This window comes from Amblyraja radiata, chromosome 10, assembly GCF_010909765.2.
Source record: "Amblyraja radiata isolate CabotCenter1 chromosome 10, sAmbRad1.1.pri, whole genome shotgun sequence".
Lineage (NCBI taxonomy): Eukaryota > Metazoa > Chordata > Chondrichthyes > Rajiformes > Rajidae > Amblyraja > Amblyraja radiata.
In genome coordinates this window covers 104592-127352 of record NC_045965.1, presented here as the reverse complement: position 1 = coordinate 127352, position 22761 = coordinate 104592, and the positions used below count along the sequence as shown (strand labels likewise).

The window sequence follows — 22761 nt, the reverse complement described above, 5'->3', positions numbered from 1 at the left end:
GCTTTAGAGTGGTTCAGAGTGGTTTAGAAGGGTTTAGAAGGGATCAGAGGGATTCATAGGAATTTAGAGGGGTTTAGATGGATTTACAGGGGTTCAGCGGTGTACAGAGGATTTAAAAGGGTTTAGAGGGGTTCAATTGTTTAGAGGGGTTTAAAGGGGTTCAGAGGGGTTCAGAGGGAGTTCAGAGGGGTTAGAGAGGTCCAGAGTGGTTCAGAAGGGTTTAGATGGGTTTGTAGGGGTTCATAGAAACATAGAAACATAGAAATTAGGTGCAGGAGTAGGCCATTCGGCCCTTCGAGCCTGCACCGCCATTCAATATGATCATGGCTGATCATCCAACTCAGTATCCCGTACCTGACTTCTCTCCATCCCCTTAGCCACAAGGGCCACATCTAACTCCCTCTTAAATATAGCCAATGAACTGGCCTCGACTACCCTCTGTGGCAGAGAGTTCCAGAGATTCACCACTCTCTGTGTGAAAAAAGTTCTTCTCATCTCGGTTTTAAAGGATTTCCCCCTTATCCTTAAGCAGTGACCCCTTGTCCTGGACTTCCCCAACATCGGGAGCAATCTTCCTGCATCTAGCCTGTCCAACCCATTAAGAATTTTGTAAGTTTCTATAAGATCCCCTCTCAATCTCCTAAATTCTAGAGAGTATAAACCAAGTCTATCCAGTCTTTCTTCATAAGACAGTCCTGACATCCCAGGAATCAGTCTGGTGAACCTTCTCTGCACTCCCTCTATGGCAATAATGTCCTTCCTCAGATTTGGAGACCAAAACTGTACGCAATACTCCAGGTGTGGTCTCACCAAGACCCTGTACAACTGCAGTAGAACGTCCCTGCTCCTATACTCAAATCCTTTTGCTATGAAAGCTAACATACCATTCGCTTTCTTCACTGCCTTCAGTGGGGGTTATGGGGGTTTGGAGGATTTCAGAGGAGGTCAGATGTGTTTAGAGACTTTTAGATGGTTTTAGAGGGGTTCAGAAGGGTTTACATCGGTTTAGAGGAGTTTAGTGCGTTGTAGAAGTGTTCAAAGGCGTTCCGAGGGGTTTAAATGGACATAGATGGGGTTTGGAGGTGTGCAGAGGGGTCCAGAGGGATATAGATGTGTTTAGAGCCGTTCAGAGTGGTTCATAGGGGTTTAGTGGGTTTTAGAGAGGTGTAGGGTTCAGAGTAAATCAGAGATTTAGAGGGGTTTAGAGGGGTTTAGATGTGTTTAGTGGGGTTCAGAGGGGTTTACAGGGGGTTTTCTGCGTTTGGAGGAGTTTAGAGTGGGCCAGAGTTGTTCAGGAGGGTACAGAGGTGTTTAGATATGTTTAGAGTGCTGTAGAAGTGTTCAGGCGTTCAGAGGGGTTTCCAGGGGGTTAGAGGGGTTTGGGGGGGGGGGGGGGGCGGTGCAGAGGCGTTCAGATGGGTATAGATGGATTTAGAGCCGTTCAGAGTGGTTCAGTGAGTTTTAGAGGGTTTTTGAGTGGTGTAGGGTTCATAGTAATTCACAGGGATTTAGAGGTTTAGAGGCGTTTAGAGGTGTTTAGGGGGTTCAGATCGGTTTACAGGAGTTTATCGGGGTTTAGAGGTGATTAGAGGTAGTCAGAGGTGTTTAGAATAGTTCCGGGCTGTAGTGGGGTGCAGAGATGTTTAGAGAGTGTTAGACAAGTTGTTTAGATCGGATTCTGGGTGTTACGAGGGGTTTAGACGGGTTTAGAATGGTTTGGAGATGTTTAGACGGTTTCAGAGTGGTTCAGATAGGTTTAGAGGGGTTTAAAGAGGTTACAGAAGGGATCAGAGGGGTTCAGATGTGTTAGTTTCGAGGGATTTACACTCATAGGGGTTCAGAGATGTTTGGAGGGGTTTAGATTGGGATTTAGAGGGGTTTACAGAGGTTTAAAGGCTTTAGAGGGGTTTAGAGGGATTTACAAGTGTTGAGATGGGTTTGGAGAGGGTTTGAGGGTTTTTGAGTGGTTTCCAGTGGTTTAGAGTGGCTTAGAGGGGTTTGGAGTGGTTTACATGGGTTTACAAGGGTGTACAGGGATTCACAATGGGTTTGAGGGTGGCAGAGCGGTTTAGAGGGGTTAGATGTGTTTACAGGCGGTTTGGATGGGTTTAGAGGTGTTTAGAGTTGTTCAGGTGGGTTTCGAGGGGTTCAGAGGTGTTTAGATGGATTTTTAGGTATTTTGTGTTGTTTAGAGGTGTTTGGAGTGGTTTAGATTCGCTTACTTGTGTTTACAGGGGGTTTACAGGGGGTTTACAGGGGTTCAGAGGGATTTACAGTGGTTAGCAGGCTTCGAGTGGTTTATAGGGGGTTTACAGGAGTGTAGCTTAGTTTAGAGGGGTTTACAGCAATTCGCAGGGGTTTAGACTGGTGTAGAGAGGTTTAGAGGGTTTTTCAGGTGTTTATAACCATATAACCATATAACAATTACAGCACGGAAACAGGCCATCTCGACCCTTCTAGTCCGTGCCGAACACGTATTCTCCCCTAGTCCCATATACATGCGCTCAGACCATAACCTTCCATTCCTTTCCCGTCCATATAACTATCCAATTTATTTTTAAATGATAAAAACGAACCTGCCTCCTCCACCTTCACTGGAAGCTCATTCCACACAGCCACCACTCTCTGAGTAAAGAAGTTCCCCCTAATGTTACCCCTAAACTTCCGACCTTTAATTCTCAAGTCATGTCCCCTTGTTTGAAACTTCCCTACTCTCAATGGGAAAAGCTTATCCACGTCAACTCTGTCTATCCCTCACATCATTTTAAGGACCTCTATCAAGTCCCCCCCTTAACCTTCTGCACTCCAAAGAATAAAGCCCTAACTTGTTCAATCTTTCTCTGTAACTTAATTGTTGAAACCCAGGCAACATTCTAGTAAATCTCCTCTGTACTCTCTCTATTTTGTTGACATCCTTCCTATAATTAGGCGACCAAAATTGTACACCATACTCCAGAATTGGCCTCACCAATGCCTTGTACAATTTTAACATTACATCCCAACTTCTATACTCAATGCTCTGATTTATAAAGGCCAGCACACCAAAAGCTTTCTTTACCACCCTATCTACATGAGATTCCACTTTCAGGGAACTGTGCACAGTTATTCCCAGATCCCTCTGTTCACCTGCATTCTTCAATTCCCTACCATTTACCATGTACGTCCTATTTTGATTTGTCCTGCCAAGATGTAGCACCTCACACTTATCAGCATTAAACTCCATCTGCCATCTTTCAGCCCACTCTTCCAACTGGCATAAATCTCTCTGTAGACTTTGAAAATCTACTTCATTATCCACAACCCCACCTATCTTAGTATCATCTGCATATTTACTAATCCAATTTACCACACCATCATCCAGATCATTGATGTACATGACAAACAACAGTGGACCCAACACAAATCCCTGTGGCACCCCACTAGTCACTGACCTCCAACCTGACAAACAACCATCCACCAGGCATCTCCCATTCAGCCACTGTTGAATCCATCTTGCTACTCCACCATTAATACCCAACCATTGAACCTTCTTAACCAACCTTCCATGAGGAACCTTGTCAAAGGCCTTACTGAAGTCCATATATACAACATCCACTGCTTTACCCTCATCAATTTCCCGAGTAACATCTTCAAAAAATTCAAGAAGATTAGGCAAACATGACCTTCCAGGCACAAATCCATGTTGACTGTTCCTAATCAGACCCTGTTTATCCAGATGCTTATATATATTATCTCTAAGTATCCTTTCCATTAATTTGCTCACCACTGACGTCAAACTAACAGGTCTATAATTGCTAGGTTTACTCTTAGACTCCTTTTTAAACAATGGAACAACATGCGCAGTACGCCAATCCTCCGGCACTATTCCCGTTTCTAATGACATTTGAAATATTTCTGTCATAGCCCCTGTTATTTCTACACTAACTTCCCTCAATGTCCTAGGCACGATTTGGTTGCCGCTGCTCCCTCTTCGCACTGTGTTTTTGATTTTCTGTTTTTGGATTGAATCCTGTTTTTAATTTGTGTCTCTGTGATGTCTTTATTACTAGTTATATTCCGATTATATGTTATTCCGATATACTATGTAAGGTGTCCTTGAGATGTTTGAAAGGCGCCCATTAAATAAAATTTATTATTATTATTATTAGGGAATATCCTGTCCGGACCTGGAAACTTATCCACTTTTATATTTCTCAAAAGTGTCAGCACTTCCTCTTCTTTGAATCTCATAGTTTCCATAGCTACTCTACTTGTTTCCCTCACCTCACATAATTCAATATCCTTCTCCTTGGTGAATACCGAAGAAAAGAAATTGTTCAATATCTCCCCCATCTCTTTTGGCTCTGCAGATAGCTGTCCACTCTGACTCTCTAATGGACCAATGTTATCCCTCGTTATCCGTTTGCTATTAATATAGCTGTAGAAACCATTTGGATTTACTTTCACCTTACTTGCCAAAGCAACCTCATATCTTCTTTTAGCTTTAGTAATTTCTTTCTTAAGATTCTTTTTACATTCTTTATACTCCTCAAGCACCTCATTTACTCCATGCTGCCTATGATTATTGTAGAACTCCCTCTTTTTCCGAACCAAGTGTCCAATTTCCCTTGAAAACCTTTGCTCTTTCGAATTTTTACTATTTCCTTTCAACCGAACAGGGACATAAAGATTCTGTACTCTTAAAATTTCACCTTTAAATGTACTCCATTTCTCTTCCACATCTTTCCCATAAAACAACCTGTCCCAATTTACTCCTTTTAAATCCTTTCGCATCTCCTCAAAGTTAGCCTTTCTCCAATCAAAAATCTCATCCCTAGGTCCAGTTCCGACCCTCTTCATAATTATATTGAAACTAATGGTATTGTGATCACTGGTCCCGAACTGTTCCCCAAAGCATACCTCTGCCACCTGACCCCTCATTTCCTAACAGGAGGTCCAGCACCGCCGCTTCTCAAGTAGGTACTTCTATGTATTGCTGCAAAAAACTATCCTGCACACATTTTACAAACTCCAACCTATCCAGCCCAATTACAGAATGTGTGCGCGTGTGTATATATGAGTGTGTGTGTGTATACAAGTCTGTGTGTGTGTGTGAATGAGTCTGTGTGTGAGTCTGTTTGTGTGTGTGTGTCTGTGTGAGGTGGAGGGTGTGTGTGAATATGTGTGTGAATATGTGTGTGTGTGTGTGTGAATGTGTGTGTGTGTGAATGTATATGCGTGTGTGTGAATATGTGTGTGTGTGACTGTGTGTGGATATGTGTGTGTGTGTGTGTGAATGTGTGTGTGTGACCATGTGTGTGTATGAGAATGTGTGTGTGAATGAGTCTGTGTGTGTGTGTGTGTGAGAATGTCTGTGCGAATGAGTCTGTGTCGTCAAGTCAAGTCAAGTTTATTCGTCACATACACATACGAGATGTTCAGTGTAATGAAAAGTGGCAATGCTCGCGGACTTTGTGCAAAAAGACAAACAAACAACAACCAAACAAACTATAAACACAATCATAAACACACACATATTCTTTTACATATTAAATATTGGAAGGAAAAACGTTCGGTTAAGTTAGTCCCTGGTGTGATTTACAGTCCGAATGGCCTCTGGGAAGAAACTCCTTCTCAACCTCTCCGTTCTCACAGCAAGGCAACGGAGGCGTTTGCCCGACCGTAGCAGCTGGAACAGTCCGTTGCATGGGTGGAAGGGGTCTCCCATGTGTGTGTGTAAAGGAGTGTGTGTGTGTGTGTGAATATGTCTGTGTGTGTGAATGAGTCTGTGTGTATGTGTGTGAATGTGTGTGTGAATGTGTATGTGTTTGTGAAAATGTGTGTGCGAATGTGTGTGCGAATGTGTGTGCGAATGAGTCTGTGTGTGCGAATGAGTGTGTGTGTGAATGAGTCTGTGCGTGTGTGTATATGTGTGTGTGAATGAGTGTGTGTGTGTGTGTGTATGTGTGAATGAGTGTGTGTCTGTGTGCATATGGGTGTGTGTGAATGAGTGTGTGTGTGTGAATGAGTCTGTGTGTGTGAATGCGTCTGTGTGTGTGAATGAGTCTGTGTGTGTGAATGAGTCTGCGTGTGTGTGAATGAGTCTGTGTGTGTGTGTATATGAGTCTGTGTGTGTGTGTGTGAATGAGTCTCTGTGTGTGTATATGAGTCTGTCTGTGTATATGAGTCTGTGTGTGTGAATGAGTCTCTGTGTGTGAGTGAGTTTGTGTGTGTGAGTCTGTGTTTGTGTGTGTGTGTCTGTGTAAGATGGAGGGTGTGTGTGATCAACAAATAGTACAAATAATATAGTATTTCGTAGTTCAGAGCATATTTGTTATGTTTAATAGCGTGATGGCTGTCAGGAAGAAGCTGTTCCTCAATGTAGATGTTACAGTTTTCAGTTTATAAAAGTCAGACGTGACTCCAGAAGTCGGGCATCAGTCAGTCCACAAGCTGTGAGTCAGTCAGTCCAAAGGCCTTGAGTTAATCCCAAGGCAGTGAGTCCAGAGGTCATCAGTAAGTCACTCACCACCCCCCCCCCCTCCACTGACATCCCCCACCTCAAGACGCTGCCCTCCGCATGGCTATAGGATGCACCCCCTACTGAAGCCGCCCACATCCCCTGCATGAGGACACCCCCCCCCCCCCCCTTCTCATCAGCTCACGAGAACCCCGCCTGAAGCTGTGCCCCTCCCTTGGCTGCACGTTTGCCACCCAGAGGGCAGCGTCTTGAGGTGGGGGATGAGTCTGTGTATGTATGTGTGAATGAGTCCGTGTGTGTGTGTGTGTGTGTATATGAGTCTGTGTGTGTGTGTGTATGAGTCTGTGTGTTTGTGTGAATGAGTCTGTGTCTGTGTGTGAATGAGTCTGTGTGTGAATGAGTCTGTGTGTATGTGTGTGTCATTGAGTTTGTGTGTGCGAGAATGAGTCTGTGTGTGTGTGTGTGTGTGAATGTGTGTGTGTGTGTATGACTGTGTGAATGTGTGTGTGTATCAGTCTGTGTGAGAATGTGTGCAAATGAGTCTGTGAATGTGTGTGTAAATTAGTCTGTGTGTGTGTGAATTATTCTGTGTGTGAGTGTGAATGAGTCTGTGTTTGTGTGTAAATGTGTGTGTGTGTGTGTGAATGAGTCTATGTATGTGTGTGTGAATGAGTCAGTGTGTGTGAGTCTGTGTTTGTGTGAGTCTGTGTGAGGTGGAGGGTGTGTGTGATCAACAAATAGTACAAATAATCTAGTCTTTCATAGTTCAGAGCTTATTTGTTATGTTTAATAGCGTGATGGCTGTCAGGAAGAAGCTGTTCCTCAATGTAGATGTTACAGTTTTCAGTTTACAAAAGTTGGATGTGACTCAAGAAGTCGGGCATCAGTCAGTCCACAAGCTGTGAGAGTCAGTCAGTCCAAAGGCCAAGAGTTAATCCCAAGTCAGTGAGTGAGTCCACAGGTCATTAGTAAATCGCTCACTGCCCCCCCCCCCCTCCACTGACATCCCCCAACTCAAGATGCTGCCCTCCGCCTAGCTATAGGAGGCCCTACTGAAGCCGCCCACATCCCCTGCATGAGGACACCCCCCCCCCCTTCTCATCAGCTTACGAGAGACCCTGCCTGAAGATGTGCCCCTCCCTTGGCTGCATGACATTTGCCACCCCCCACCCCACTCTGACAGCCCCCACCTCAAAAAAATGTTTTGTACAAATTCTTCAGTGTTCATTAACAACTGAAATTGTCTTTAGACTGCTTTTTCGACATGTCAGGAAAAGTTCGAGGTCAAGGTGATGTGGCTATTGCTGTAACATCCTCTGGGATAGCAGCTCCATTAATGCCTGGTGGAAGAGCTACACATTCTCGATTCAAGAGACCCATCCAAGTGGCCGAGGATACATTCTGCAACATCGAGAAGAACTCTAAGACGGCACTTTTCATGAGGCAAGTGAAAGGTATTGTTTGGGATGAATGTCCAATGATTAGGAGAGAAAGCTATGAACCGGTGGACAGAACTCTTCAAGATGTCTTCAGCAACACTAAGCCTTTTGGTGGAAAGATGAAGGGAAATGTCAAAGGTTTCCAGAAGGATGGAACATCGACCAAGAATGTTGTCAATAAAAATGTGCTTCATTGAATGATGACCTGAGATAATTTTTCAGATTTTCTTTCTTAATATTTGACTGCTGACTTTCTCTATATTAAAATTGTTTTTTATCAACAGGAAATAGTCATCAAGAGGCAGTGAGCAGCAGAACACAACAAGAGACATGACAAGTAAGAACAATAATTCTCATCTTTAACATTTAACTTGTTCTTATATTTTAAGTCATTCACATTTTAAACTTTAATAAATCCTTTTGGCACTTTTGATGCCTGTGTGTACTTCATCACAATGGGAACCTAATAGGCAGGAATGGCTGCTCTGTGGGAGAGCCACTAAGAGTCATGGGGGGAGGTTGTGGGGAGATGCACTGAATGTGTGTGGGGGGGGGGGGGGGAGGGGAATGGCAAGGAGCAGAGTGGGGGGGTGAAGGTAGGTGGGGTGACTGAGTGAACTGCCAGCGTACCAGGCGTGAGTGACTGCACTGCCAGCCCACAAGCCGTGAGTTAGTGAACTGCCAGCCCAATAATCCATTCAGTCCACCCTCTTCCCCCTTCTCTCTCACAGTCTGTCACCTGTTTTGGGCAGAATTTCTGGCAGTTTCTCAGCCGCCAGCCGCCAGCCTGCCAGGTCTGAGTGATTGTACTGCCAGGCCTCAGTGACTGAGCAGCCAGCCCTCAGTGACTTAGCCCAAAAATCCATTCGGCCCACAAACTCCATACTAGCCCTCTGGAAACCAGTACCTTCAGCCCACAACACTCATACTAGCGCAACAGAAAGTGCGCCCCCCCCCCGGCCAGCAGCAATATTGGAATTGATGGAGAGGTGGAATATTGCATTGGGTGACCAGCCCTCCCGTGAGATGCTGGGACCCAACGGGTCCCACTTAGTCTAGTATCCCCTAAAATCTCTAGCCTGATCGTATGGGATGCCCTTAAGGCTTACCTTAGGGGGCAGATCATATCTTACACTGCTCAAATGAAGCGGAAATCCAATAAAGAGTGTTTAGATCTTGCTCATCAAATTGGAGAAATTGACATGCAATATGTGCAAACTCAAAATCCAACTCTTTATAAAAGACAATGGGAACTCAAAACCAAATTTGACCTATTCACAACTCACTCAATTGAACACATACTCTTAAAAATAAAGCCATGTTTTAGACATATAGAGATAAAACTGACAAATTACTTGCAATTTAACTTAAAGGTGCTAAAGCGAAAGACAGAATATTTCCAAAATTTGCATGCCTAATGGCCAGTCCACTTCGGATCACTTGCAAATTAATGACACTTTCAGAGACTTTTATTCCCAGCTTTATACTTCAGAATCTCAACCGGATCATAAGGTAATGCATGACTTCCTGAGTAGTCTAAATATTCCCAAACTCTCATTAGATTTTAGGGAAAGATTGGATGAACCTATATCACAGGCAGAAATAGCTTCCTCAATGCAATCAGGCAAATATCCGGGCCCTGACGGCTTCCCGGCTGAGTTTAAAAAAAAAGTTCTCTCTACTCCTTACCCCGGTTGTGTTCCGTTCTATCTGAATCCTGCAGACAAGGTTCTCTTCCTCCATCCTTTGCCGAAGCCTGTGTTACTCTTATCGCCAAAAAAGGTAAAGATCCAACTGAATGCGCCTCATACAGACCCGTCTCCCTGCTAAACAAGGATGCTAAAATTTTATCTAAGGTTCTTGCACGTAGACTAGAGAATGCCCTCCCTTCTGTTATATCTGAGGACCAAACCGGCTTTATTAAGAGCAGACATTCCTTCTTTAACATACGTCGATTATTAGATATTGTCTATTCTGCTTCTGAGGATGTCCCTGAGTGTGTCGTATCTATTGAAGAAAAAGCATTTGATCGCGTTGAGTGGGTCTATCTATGGACTGTTCTGGACAAATTTGGTTTTGGAACGAACTTTATTTCATGGATCAGGTTACTATACTCTTATCCCACAGCCTCAGTTCAGGCTAATTCCCAGTTGTTCAAGTCGTTCGACTTGCATCGTGGAACCAACCAGTGGGTGTCCTCTGAGCCCCATGCTTTTTGACTTGGCCATCGAACCACTTGCCATGGCCTGTCGCAGCTGTGAGGACATAGCCGGTATTTGGAGGGGCAGTACACAGCATAAGGTCTCACTATATGCTGACGACCTTTATCTTTTTATCTCAAACCCAGGCACCTCTCTGCATTCTGCTATGTCACTGCTCAATAATTTTGGTCAATTTTCAGGTTATTAGATAAATCTTGGAAAAAGCGAACTGTTTCCCCATTAACTATGAAGTACAACCCTCGGATCTTACCAACTTGCCATTCAGAATTGAAAAAAACAAGCTCTCATACTTGGGCAATTCAGTTACGAGGAAATACAAAGATCTTTTCAAAGAGAATTTTATCATTCTGTTAAACCAGATCAAACAGACGCTAACACAGTGGTCACCCTTGTCAATGTCACTTGTCGGCCGGATAAATTCAATCAAAATGACCATTTTACCAAAGTTTTTGCACCTTTTTCAGGCTTTACCGGTTTTTATCCCCAGGTCCTTCTTTGACCATCTTGACTCAGTTATTTCCTCCTATATATGGAGAGCTTCGTCTTAATAAGACCGACCTTCAAAAAAACAAGGCTGCTGGTGGCCTTGCTCTCCCAAATTTTCGCTTTTATTATTGGGCTGCTAACCTGCGCTGCCTTGCATTTTCGTCTTTCTTTCACAGCCAGCCAGATTGCCCTGACTGGTTAGCCATGGAATTACACACAGATGATAATATGTCCATACCTGCACTACTTGGTTCCTCACTTCCACTCCCCTCAATTAAATATGTAAAAAATCCAGTGGTTAAACACTATTTGAGGATATGGTTTCAATTCAGTAAATGTTTTGGGTTGCATAACTTTTCTCTACTGAGCCTTATTGCATCAAACCACCTTTTTAAACCATCAACTCAGGACCCTGGCTTTAAAGAATGGCATAAGAAGGGTATTGTGCACTTCAAGGACCTGCATATGGGTAACACTGTAGCATCATTTGAACAATTAAGCAACAAATTCAATCTTCCCAAGTCAGATTTTTTCCGATACCTGCAAACAAGACATTATGTTCTATAAACTGCCCAGCTCTTTTATACCAACAGACACAACCCTTGTTGCTACAGTTCCTTCTTTAAACCCCTCAGAATAGACTTGTCTCAGCTTTATATGGCAGGATGTTGGACCTAAGGCGCATGGACAAGCTCAAGGCAGCATGTGAGGAAGACTTGGGCTCCTCTCTCTCGGAAGATACATGGAGTTCCATTCTCAAACTGGTTAATTCCACCTCTCTATGTGCTCGTCCCTGTCTGATTCAATTCAAAGTGGTACATAGGGCTCATATCTCAAAAGCCAAATGATCCACTTTTTACCCTGAGTTTACATGCCATTCTGTGTTAAATGTAAAATTTCTGAAGCCTCTCTTATCCATATGTATTGGTCATGCCCCAGCCTTAACAAGTTCTGGCAAGAGGTCTTTCATACATTATCCCAGGTGTTAAATATCAAATTGGAACCAAAGCCTCTAATCGCTCTTTTTGGGGTCACTGGTGAGGAGGTTAGATAAACTGCAGATAAACGCCGCACTATATCTTTTGCTTCTCTTCTGGCTCGGCGAACAATCCTGCTCAGGTGGACGGAATCTACCCCACCTACTCATACTCAATGGCTGACAGATATTATGTCCTGTCTAAAGCTCGAGAAAATTAGGTACTTACTTCAACATTCAAATGGAAGGTTCCAGAAAACGTGGGGACCTTTTTTAAATGCCTTCCAGACTTTATAAATGCTTGATCATCAAGCACAGTTTAACAGTCTATCCATTCATTTATCGTGGATTATTGTTGTGACAGGCTGATATTTGCATATGCTCACTGGCAGTGACTGGGGAGGGGTTATTTTTGGTAACTAATTTTTCTTTGATTGTTGTAGTCTTGTTGCATAAGTTGTTTTTTATTTATTCTTTTCGTACACTCTGTCTGTAACAAATGGACAACTTTGAACTTTGTTATGTCCTGAAAACGAAATTAAAAAGATTTTGATTTAAAAAAAATATTGTACCATTTCACAGCTTCAGTTTTGATTGATGCTTCTAAGATGGCGTCAACTCCCATCCCAGACAGCGGGCGCCTTTCCAGTTCTCGCCAAGCCAGGGAACATTCTCTGTGACTATTGCCTTTTTCATGTTTTGGGATCCTGTCAGAAAGTTTCCACCACTTCCCATTAGAATCCCAGCCTTCAGCAGATACCAGTGCAGACCTAGACGCAGAAGTGCTAGTCTTGACTGTCTTGTGCCAAAATAATCAACATGGAAAGCAATATAGATTTAGACCAATTCCAAAACTACAGTAGGATGAATGACAGGATTGATAATTTGTAATGACACATCAAATGTCATGAACATTAAACTACTTTCCCTGCAACAGCAGTCAACTAGGATTACTTTAACCAGGGAATGTAAGCTGGTCGAAAACAAAGTGCTGGAGGTACTTCACAGATCAGGCACCATCTACCCGACCACAAAGGGAATGGACAAATGCTACAATTTCCTGTTGGGACCCTTTCAGACTGATGGAGTCGGGCAGAGTAAGTGGGAAAGAGGTGGGAGCAGGACAAAGCATGTTATGTGATTAGTGGATACAGGGGAGAGGGTGGTGGGTTCTGACATTGGCTAGGGGTGACAAGGAGACAAAAGGTGCAACGGATGAGAAAAGTGAAACGTAAAGCTGGAGGGAGGGATACAGGTGGAAGGGGATAGAGGGAAATACGAGACCGGTTTAGGAGGTGAGCATAGAGAGGGAAGGAGCAGAGTGATCAAGGTGTTGAGGGAAGTGTTCACACCAGGGTGGGGGGGGGTGCAGGGAAATAGGGGGTTCCCATCACCAGGGTGGGGGGTGCAGGGAAAGAGGGGGTTCCCATCACCTGGGTGGGGGGTGGGGTGCAGGGAAAGAGGGGGTTCCCATCACCAGGGTGGGGGTGCAGGGAAAGAGGGGGTTCCCATCATCAGGGTGGGAGGTGCAGGGAAAGAGGGGGTTCCCATCACCAGTATGCTGATTCCCCACCTCCATGCCGCATTTCCCTTTTATCCCTCCCATGTCCCATTCACCCATAAACCTCCCTCTGGCTTCATCTTCCACACCTCTACCCTTCTTATCCAACATTTGATCACTTTCACCTCTGGCCTTTGTCACTTATTCCATCCATCTGCCAACCACCCACCCCCACATGCCAGGCTTCATCCCACCTCCACTCTCCATCTTTCTCCTGCTAATCCAGTCTGTAGGTTTCCAACCCAAAATGCCATCTGTCTATTTCCCCCACAGATACCTTCAGGGTTCCTCCAGCACTACTGCTCAACATTCCAGCACCCTGAAATACAAGGATCGTGACCACAAAGCAATTAGGAAAAGACAGTGTTAATCTTTGTCAAATATTTATCCCCATTGAAACCATGAGAGGGTCGAAACAAGGGCCTTATCTTCATACCATCTTCACAAAGACTAGATTAGATAGACTTGGTTATAACAAAAAAACAGATCACTTTAATGATTGAAATCTCCTGACATCCTTGATCACACCCTCTATCACAAGTAGCACTTGGAACAACAAGTTGACAAAGCCCATCTATCACAAACCATAGAAAACTGGGGACATTAGAAGATCTCCAAAGACCTTGGCACCAACCAGAAACAAGTAGAGTGACTGTAGAGGGAAAAACAGCAACAGGCAAGAAGATTCTACATTCACCCCAAAATATCAAACGCTGGATGGACAGGGCCTGGAAAAATAATTCTAGGCCCAATGTTAAAAGGTCAGTTTATCGTCACAAGTACCAATTAAGGCACAGTGAAATTCAAATGTGTCTGCAGTACAGGGTAGAAGAATAATTGATTATTTTCATAATCAAACTGGCACAGCAAAATGCCAGCTATAAAGATAACACTTCACACAAGCAGTGAACTCCCTGACTGCGTTGCCCAATGCTGTAACTCTTACTATGGGCATCAAACCCTGTGCACAAACAGGGACGTGCAGTCAGTTCAAAACTTTTAGAAATTCCCACAGACTCTACAACTGGAAGAAATACTTTGAATTAAATGACTTAAGTCAGACGAACAGCGATGGGGAAGGATTTTCCCCTAGGTCCTAAGAACATTTGGCATCATGGGGAAGAGAATGTGTAACCACAGAAGACACTTCCAGCAGAGTGGGACCCAGTCTTTGGAGATACGCGGTGGAAACTGAATGTCACCCCTTCACAGGGAGAGGAACAGGAAATAGACTGTGGCAGTTCCCACTCAGACTAAACCAGATATAGATTCAGACTGACTAAAAACTACAGTAGGGTGAACAGAACGGGCAGGATTAGTAGATTGTAAACTTGATACAGTGTCCACAAATATTAAACTACTTTCCCTTCGACAGACCCAACTAGGGAATATAATTAGGTCTAAAAACAAAGAGCGAGAGGTTCTCTGCATATCAGGCAGCATCTTCGTCAGCACAAAGTGAATGGACAAGCATCATTTTGATCAGGACCCTTCTTCAGATTGAAGATGTAGATAAAAGGAATGCTGAAGAGATGAGGTGAGCCAAACCCGTGCAACTGGTAGGTAGATGGGGGAACTTTTAACCTATCCATGTCCTAGAGATGCTGCCTGACCCGCTGAGTTACACCAGCACTCTGTGAAACGTCACCTATCCATGTTCTCCAGAGATGCAGCCTGACCCGCTGAGTTACTCCAGCACTCTTTGAAACGTCAAGTCAACTTTATTTGTCACACAAACAAGATGTACAGTGAAATGAATGTGGCAACGCCTGCGGGATTGTGCAAAACAAAAGAACGGAACAGAACCAGTATTTACATTTTTTTTAAAAGGCACAACACAACAATAAATGAGTCCCTGGTGAGATTAGAGTTTACAGTTCTGATGGCCTGTGGGAAGAAACTCCAGCTCATCCTCTCTGTTTTCAGTGTGACAGTGTGCCTGACCGTAGCAACTGGAACAGTCCATTGCTGGGGTGGTAGTCCTTCTTAAGTTGCTGGCTCTGGATCTGCACCTCCTGGTGTATAAGTCCTGAAAGGGGGGGGGGGGGGGGGGGGGATGTAGTTCCCATGGTGCGCTCGGCCGAACTCACTACTCTCTGCAGAGCCTTCCTGTCCTGGGCAGAGCTGTTCCCAAACCAGATCAAGATGTTAGCAGACAGGATGCTTTCTACAGCCCCTTAGTAGAAGCACTGAAGGATTCTCAGAGACTCTAAATTTCCTCAGCTGCCCGAGGTGGTAAAGGCACTGCCTTGCCTTTCTCACCAATGTCTCAGCGTGTGTTGTCCATGTCAGATCTTCTGTGATGTGGACTCCCAGGTATTTAAAGCTGCTCACCCTATCCACAGTAGTCGACAATCAACTCCTTAGTTTTGGTGACATTCACTAGAGTGACGCCAGAGTGGCAGATCAGCCACCTCCTCCAGGTAGGCCTTCTCATCGTTATCAGAGATCAGGCCCACCACCAGTGTCATCAGCAAGCTTGATGATGGGGTTAGAGCTGAACCTGGCCACACAGTCATGGGAGTACTGAGGACGCAACCCTGTGTTCAGGGTGAGGGGTTTGGAGGTATGTCTCCCCATCTTGACCACCTGGGGCCTGCAGGTAAGAAAGTCCAGGGCCCAGGCACACAGGGGAGTGTTCAGTCCCAGCAGCTTCTCAGCAAGTCTGTGGGGACTATGGTGTTGAAAGCTGAACTGAAATCAATGAACAGAATCCTCACATTGCCCACCTTCTGGCTGTCAAGTTGAGAGAGTGGTGTGCAGAACCTGGGAGACCACGTCATCCGTGGATCTGTTTGGAAGGTATGTAAACTGCGTCACCTATCCATGTTCTCCACAGATACTGCCTGACCGACTGAGTTACTTCAGCACTGTAAAACGTAACCTATCCATGTTCTCCACAGATGCTGCCTGACCCGCTGAGTTACTCCAGCACTGTCTATTTTTTTGTAAACCAGCATCTGTAGTTCCTTGATTTTCATCCCAAATCTCCACTGGTTTCAGGGCTTTTATAAACTTTGGCATTGTGCAATGGGTGCATTATAGGGAAAGGAAACTGGTCACAGATCAATAAGGAACCATTTTGCAGTAAAGAGCACAATTATGTCTAATTTGCAGACAGCGCTCCCAATGTGCAGTGAATTTGTATAACAGGTCGCTCCAATTTGTGAACACTCCCACCGTGTGGTGATCTGCCGCACTGCAGGCCCGTCCAATTTGTTGTCAATACTTCCACCGTGCGGTGATCTGCCGCACTGCAGGCCCGTCCAATTTGTGGTGAACACTTAAGAAAGAACTGCAGATGCTGGAAAAACCGAAGGTAGACAGAAATGCTGGAGTAACTCAGTGGGTGAGGCAGCATTTATGGAGAGAAGGAATAGGCGACGTAACGGGGCGAGACCCTTCTTCAGACTGATATCGAGGTGGGAGGGTGGGCAAAAGAAAAGGCAGAGACATTAGGCTTGGGGGAGACCTGGGAAGGGAAGGGGAAAAGGGAGAAAGCAAGGACTACCTGAAATTGAAGAATGGGAGGATGTGGCCAATGGTGGGATCCCGTTGGAGGTGGCAAAAATGTCGGAGGATTATCTGTTGTATGTAACGGCTGATAGGGTGGAAGGTGAGGACATGGGGGACTCAGTCCTTGGTATGAGGGGGGGGGGGGGGGGGGGGTAAGAGCGGAGCTGCGGGATAAAGAAGAGACCCTGATAAGAGCTTCATCTATAGTAGAAGAGGGGAACTCCCATTCCCTAAAGAATGAGGATATCTCCGATGCCCTGGTTTGGAACACTTCATCCTGGGCACAGAGGTGGCCAATGTAGTCCAGATAGCCATGGGCGTCAGTGAGTTTGTAGATGTCGGTCAGTAGTCTGTTACCTGTGATAGATAATAGACATTAGACGCCAGAGTAGGCCATTCGGTTCTTCAATGTGATCATGGTTGATCATCCCCAATCAGTACCCCGTTCCTGCCTTCCCTGAAAAACTGTGCACAGTTCCATGAAAGTGGAATCTCATGTAGATAGGGTGGTAAAGAAAGCTTTTGGTGTGCTGGCCTTTATAAATCAGAGCATTGAGTATAGAGGTTGGGATGTAATGTTAAAATTGTACAAGGCATTGGTGAGGCCAATTCTGGAGTATGGTGTACAATTTTGGTCGCCTAATTATAGGAAGGATGTCAACAAAATGGATAGAGTACAGAGGAGATTTACTAGAATGTTGCCTGGGTTTCAGCAACTAAGTTACAGAGAAAGGTTGAACAAGTTAGGGCTTTATTCTTTGGAGCGCAGAAGGTTAAGGGGGGACTTGATAGAGGTTTTTAAAATGATGAGAGGGATAGACAGAGTTGACGTAGAAAAGCTTTTCCCACTGAGAGTAGGGAAGATTCAAACAAGGGGACATGACTTGAGAATTAAGGGACTGAAGTTTAGGGGTAACATGAGGGGGAACTTCTTTACTCAGAGTGGTAGCTGTGTGGAATGAGCGTCCAGTGAAGGTGGTGGAGGCAGGTTCGTTTTTATCATTTAAAAATAAATTGGATAGTTATATGGATGGGAAAGGAATGGAGGGTTATGGTCTGAGCGCAGGTATATGGGACTAGGGGAGATTATGTGTTCGGCACGGACTAGAAGGGTCGAGATGGCCTGTTTCCGTGCTGTAATTGTTATGTGGTTATTATATGGTTCTCCCCATATCCCCTGATTCCGCTATCTTTAAGAGCCCTATCTAGCTCTCTCTTGAAAGTATCCAGAGAGCCAGCCTCCACCACCCTCTGAGGCAGAGAATTCCAGACTCACAACTCTCTGTGAGAAAAAGTGTTTCCTCGTCTCCATTCTAAGTGGCTTACCCCTTATTCTTAAACTGTGGCCCCTGGTTCTGGACTCCCCCAACATCAGGAACATGTTTCCTGCCTCTAGCGTGTCCAAGCCCATAACAATCTTATATGTTTCAATAAGATGCCCTCTCATCCTTCTAAACTCCAGAGTGTACAAGCCCAGCTGCTCCATTCTTAGCATATGACAGTCCCGCCATCCCGGGAATTAACCTTGTAAACCTACGCTGCACTCCCTCAATAGCAAGAATGTCCGTCCTCAAATTAGGGGACCAAAACTGTACACAATACTCCAGGTGTGGTCTCACTGGGGCTCTGTACAACTGCAGAAGGACCTCTTTGCTCCTATATTCGATTCCTCGTTTTATAAAGGTTTCTTCACTGCCTGCTGTACCTGCATGCTTACTTTCATAGACTGATGTACAAGGACCCCCAGATCCAATTGTGCTTACCCTTTTCCCAACATGACGCCATTTAGATAGTAATCTGCCTTCCTGTTTTGCTACCAAAGTGGATAACCTCACATTTATCCGCATTAAACTTCATCTGCCGCAACTGTTTATCATATATATTAATGATTTGGAAGAGGGAATTAGGAGCAACACTGGCAAGTTTGCGGATGACACAAAGCTGGGTGGCAGTGTGAACTGTGAAGAGGATGTAAGGAGGTTGCAGGGTGACCTGGACAGGTTGAGTGAGTGGGCAGATACGTGGCAGATGCAGTATAATATAGATAAATGTGAGGTTATCCACTTTGGTGGCAAAAGCAAGGGGGCAGATTATTATCTCAATTGGGTTAGGTTAGGTAAGGGGGAGATACAGCGAGACCTGGGTGTCATTGTACACCGGTCACTAAAAGTTGGCGTGCACGTCCAGCAGGCAGTGAAGAAAGCTAATGGAATGTTGGCTTTCATAACAAGAGGATTTCAGCATAGGAGTAAAGAGGTTCTTCTGCAGTTGTATAGGGCTCTGGTAAGACCACATCTGGAGTATTGTGTACAGTTTTGGTCTCCTAATTTGAGGAAGGACATCCTTGTGATCGGTGCGTGTACGTGTGTCTGTGTACGTGTATGAGTATGTGTACGCATACACACCCACACCGATCGATGTTAGGCCAAGGGGGAGGCGACATGGAAATAGTCGGTTTCCCCCTTACCCCCACACCACCCCCCACACACAAGACACACCGAGGGACATTAAAAACACACATTAAGACACACTAATAAAACAAAAAAAAAGTTGAAAAACTAAATCGCTGCTGGCAGGGCTGCCGGCTCGCAGTGCCCCCACCGAGCGGTACTGACCTCCCATTTACGAAACTGAATGAGTCAGTCACCCAGCACAGAAACAAGCCCTTCCTTCAGCCCAACCTGCCCACACCGGCCAACATGTTTCATCTACACGTCACCCAGCACGGAAACAGGCCCTTCCTTCAGCCCAACTTGCGCACATTGGCCAACATGCCCCATCACAGAAACAGGCCTTCAGCCCAACTTCCAGGGAGCGCCGTCGCGTATGGCTGCTCTGCCTGCAGCTGTTTGTCCTTTTCACCCTTTTTTTTGTTTTTAGTGTCTTAAAAGTTTTTATTTTGGAGCTTTTGGGGGGGGGGGGGGGGGGGAAGGGGGAGACTGTATTTCTCGGTCCCTACCTGGTCGAAGTTGCGGCTTTCCTCCGAGCCGCGTCTTCGCCCTTTTCTCGCGGCCTACCAATGGGCCTGGAGCGGCCTTTCCTGCCGGGACCGGCCATATCTTCAGTTTCGGCAGCGAAACAGCGCTGAAGCACCATCACGGAGCAGGCGATGCCTTACCCAGGTCGCCATGTGGTAAGATCTGGAGTGCTGTGATCGCCGACTCCAACATCACGGAGCTGTGGTTGCGGAGCGTCCAGCTGCGGGTGGCGCTGATTTTAAACACCGCGGAGCCTGGGATCTCTGCTTGAGATCGCCAGCGTCGGAGCTCCGACCAGCGCGGCCTGTGGACTTCGGGAGCCGCGGTCTCCAGAGAGGAAGCGGCCGTTCCAGACACTCCAAGCCGCTGACACTGTTCTCCCGACGCCGGAGCTCCATCATCCGGCGAGAGGGCCTGTAACATTGTGCCGCCGCTGCGGCAACTGCGGAGGCCTAATTAGGCCTAACCATGGGTGAACAAGAGGAAGAGGACTGGACTTTGTTGCCGTCCCTCACAGTGGGAACATGTTGGGGGTTTTTATGTTAAATTCTTTAATGTTGTTTTATTTTTATTGGTCTGCTGCAGATGGCTCGGAAAACATGGCTGCTGGAGGTGATAGTGAACGCTGGCGGGATTGGCTGCCGCTGCTCTCTCTCCGAATTGTGTATTGTTGCTGTATATGTTGTTTTTGTTTCATGCTTGTATTAATTGTAAGGTGTCCTTGAGAGTCCTGAAAGAGCCCATAAATAAAATGCATTATTATTATTAACTTGCCCACACCGGCCAATATACACTAGTCACCCAGCAGTGAAACAGGTTCTTCAGCCCAACGTATCTCTGGATAGAAGGAATGGCTGTCGAGACTGAAGAGGGTTTCGACCCAAAATGTTACCCATTCCATCCAACATATTTGTGTCCACCATAAACAGAGCCATGTCGCGATGTGCCAGCAGGCTGGAGGAGCGAGCAAAGGCCTTGCCACAGAGCGGGCAGGCGAATGGGTACTGGCCGGTGTGGACTCGCCGGTGCTCCAGCAGGTGGTCAAGGTGGGTAAAGCCCTTACCACAGGACGGGCAGGGGAAGGGACTCCACCACTGTGGTTGAGATTTTTGATTGGAGAAAGGCTAACTTTGAGGAAAGGATTTAAAAGGAATAAATTCGGACATTTTGTTTTATGGGAAAGATATGGAAGAGAAATGGAGGACATTTAAAGTTGAAATTTTAAGAGTACAGAAACTTTGTGTCCCTGTTCGGTTGAAAGGAAATAGTAAGAATTGCAAAGAGCCAAAGGGTTTCTACAGCTATATTAATAGCAAAAGGATAACGAGGGGTAAAATTGGTCCATTAGAGAGAGAGTGGACAGCTATCTGCAGAGCCAAAAGAGATGGGGGAGATATTGAACAATTTATTTTCTTCGGTTTTCACCAAGGAGAAGGATATTGAATTATGTGAGGTAAGGGAAACAAGTAGAGTAGCTATGGATACTATGAGATTCAAAGAAAAAGAAGTACTGACACTTTTGAAAAATATAAAAGTGGATAAGTCTCCAGGTCCTGACAGGATATTCCCTAGGACATTGAGGGAAGTTAGTGTAGTGCAGGTAGATGGGACTATGGTCTGAGTGCAGGTAGATGGGACTAGGGGAGAATACGTGTTCGGCACGGACTAGAAGGGCCGAGATGGCCCGTTTCCATGCTGTAATTGTTACATGGTTATATGGTATGCCACAGGCTGGACATGTGGGTGAAACCCTTGCCACACTCAGCACACACTAAGCGTCTCTCTCCGGTGGGTAGCCTTGGTGCTCCCGCAGCCTCCGTGCTCTCTTGAAACATTTTCCGCAGTGGGAGCAGCTGTTCACCGGCAGCAGCCCCCATGAGCTGTCAAATGCCTCACCGCAGTACGGGCAGTTGTCGGGGTGGCCACTGGTGTGCACATGCTGGTGAGACAGGGCGTGGGAGGCCATGGAAAAGCGTTCTCCACACACCGGACGGGGCTGTCGCCGACGTGCAGCTGTTGGTGGGACAGCAGGCTGGAGGAGCTGATGAAGCCCTTGCCGCACTGGGCGCAGATGAAGGGGCGCTCCCCGGTATGGGTATGCTGGTGCCTCAACAGGTGGCTGGAGCGGGTGAAGCCGTTGCCGCACTGGCCGCAGATGAAGGGGCGCTCGTCTGTGTGGGTGTGCTGGTGCCTCAGCAGGTGGCTGGAGCGGGTGAAGCCCTTGCCACAGTCACTGCAGGTGTAGGGGCGCTCCCCGGTGTGCAGGCGCCTGTGCACCTTCAGGTCCGTGGACCACTTGAAGCTTTTGCCGCAGTCAGAGCAGGTGAAGGGCCGCTCACAGCTGTGCACCCGCCGGTGATCCCTCAGCCCCGCCGACTGGGCAAAGCTCTTGCCGCAGGTGGAGCAATCATAGGGCTTCTCACCCGTGTGCAAACGCCGGTGGGACTTCAGGTCCTTCGCCGTCTTGAAGCGTTTGCTGCACTCGGAGCAGTCGAAGGGGCGTTCTCCCGTGTGCACCCGCCGGTGGGTCTCCAGCCGGCTCGGGTGCTGCCAGGCCTTGCCACACATGTCGCACTCATAACGCTTCTCCTTGTTGTGCCCTGTTATGTGGTCCTCCATCGAAGCTCAGCCCCTTGAAGCTCAGCACACACCCTGGCTGCCCTCAATGGCCGCTCACGTCCCCGTCTCTCCATCCACAGCAATGGCTCCTAAACCCTGCAGGAGGAAAACACAGAGGGTCAACCAGCTGGCAAACAGGACATTACTAACACATGAACATTACTAGTGTTTGGGGATCATGACAGAAGCCTCCTCGTGGTGATCCCTGGAAGCGACAACGCGATACACTTTGTGACACATCGGGCTACAATTCTGTCAACATGTTGGACGACGACAGAAGCCAACAGTGAGCTCCATCGTCTAACACATGATGAAATTAGTGCTTGAAGGGGGGGAGGGGGAAGTGGGTGAGGGGTTCGGGGGGGGTGGGGGGGTCAAGGGGATGGGGGAGAAATCGCCCATTCACACGCAGCCGCAAGAGCAACAAATGCACTATCCCGTGCAGAGCAGTGAAAGATTGTGTTGCAGAAAGCCTGGGGTAGCACGGACGAGAAGGGCCTAAGG

The 22761-nt window shown here is 46.3% G+C and overlaps 1 protein-coding gene across 1 annotated transcript; it reads right to left on the bottom strand.

Moving 5' to 3' along the window:
- Positions 1-20110: 20110 nt before the first annotated feature.
- On the bottom strand, positions 20111-22221 carry LOC116977432 (gastrula zinc finger protein XlCGF7.1-like). The gene is made up of 2 exons (XM_033027860.1): positions 21535-22221; positions 20111-20368 (listed from the first exon to the last, which is right to left on the bottom strand). Exons 1-2 carry the CDS (start codon positions 22204-22206, stop codon positions 20207-20209), a joined length of 834 nt encoding a protein of 277 aa, XP_032883751.1. The 5' UTR covers positions 22207-22221; the 3' UTR covers positions 20111-20206.
- Between the last annotated feature and the right edge of the window lie 540 nt (positions 22222-22761).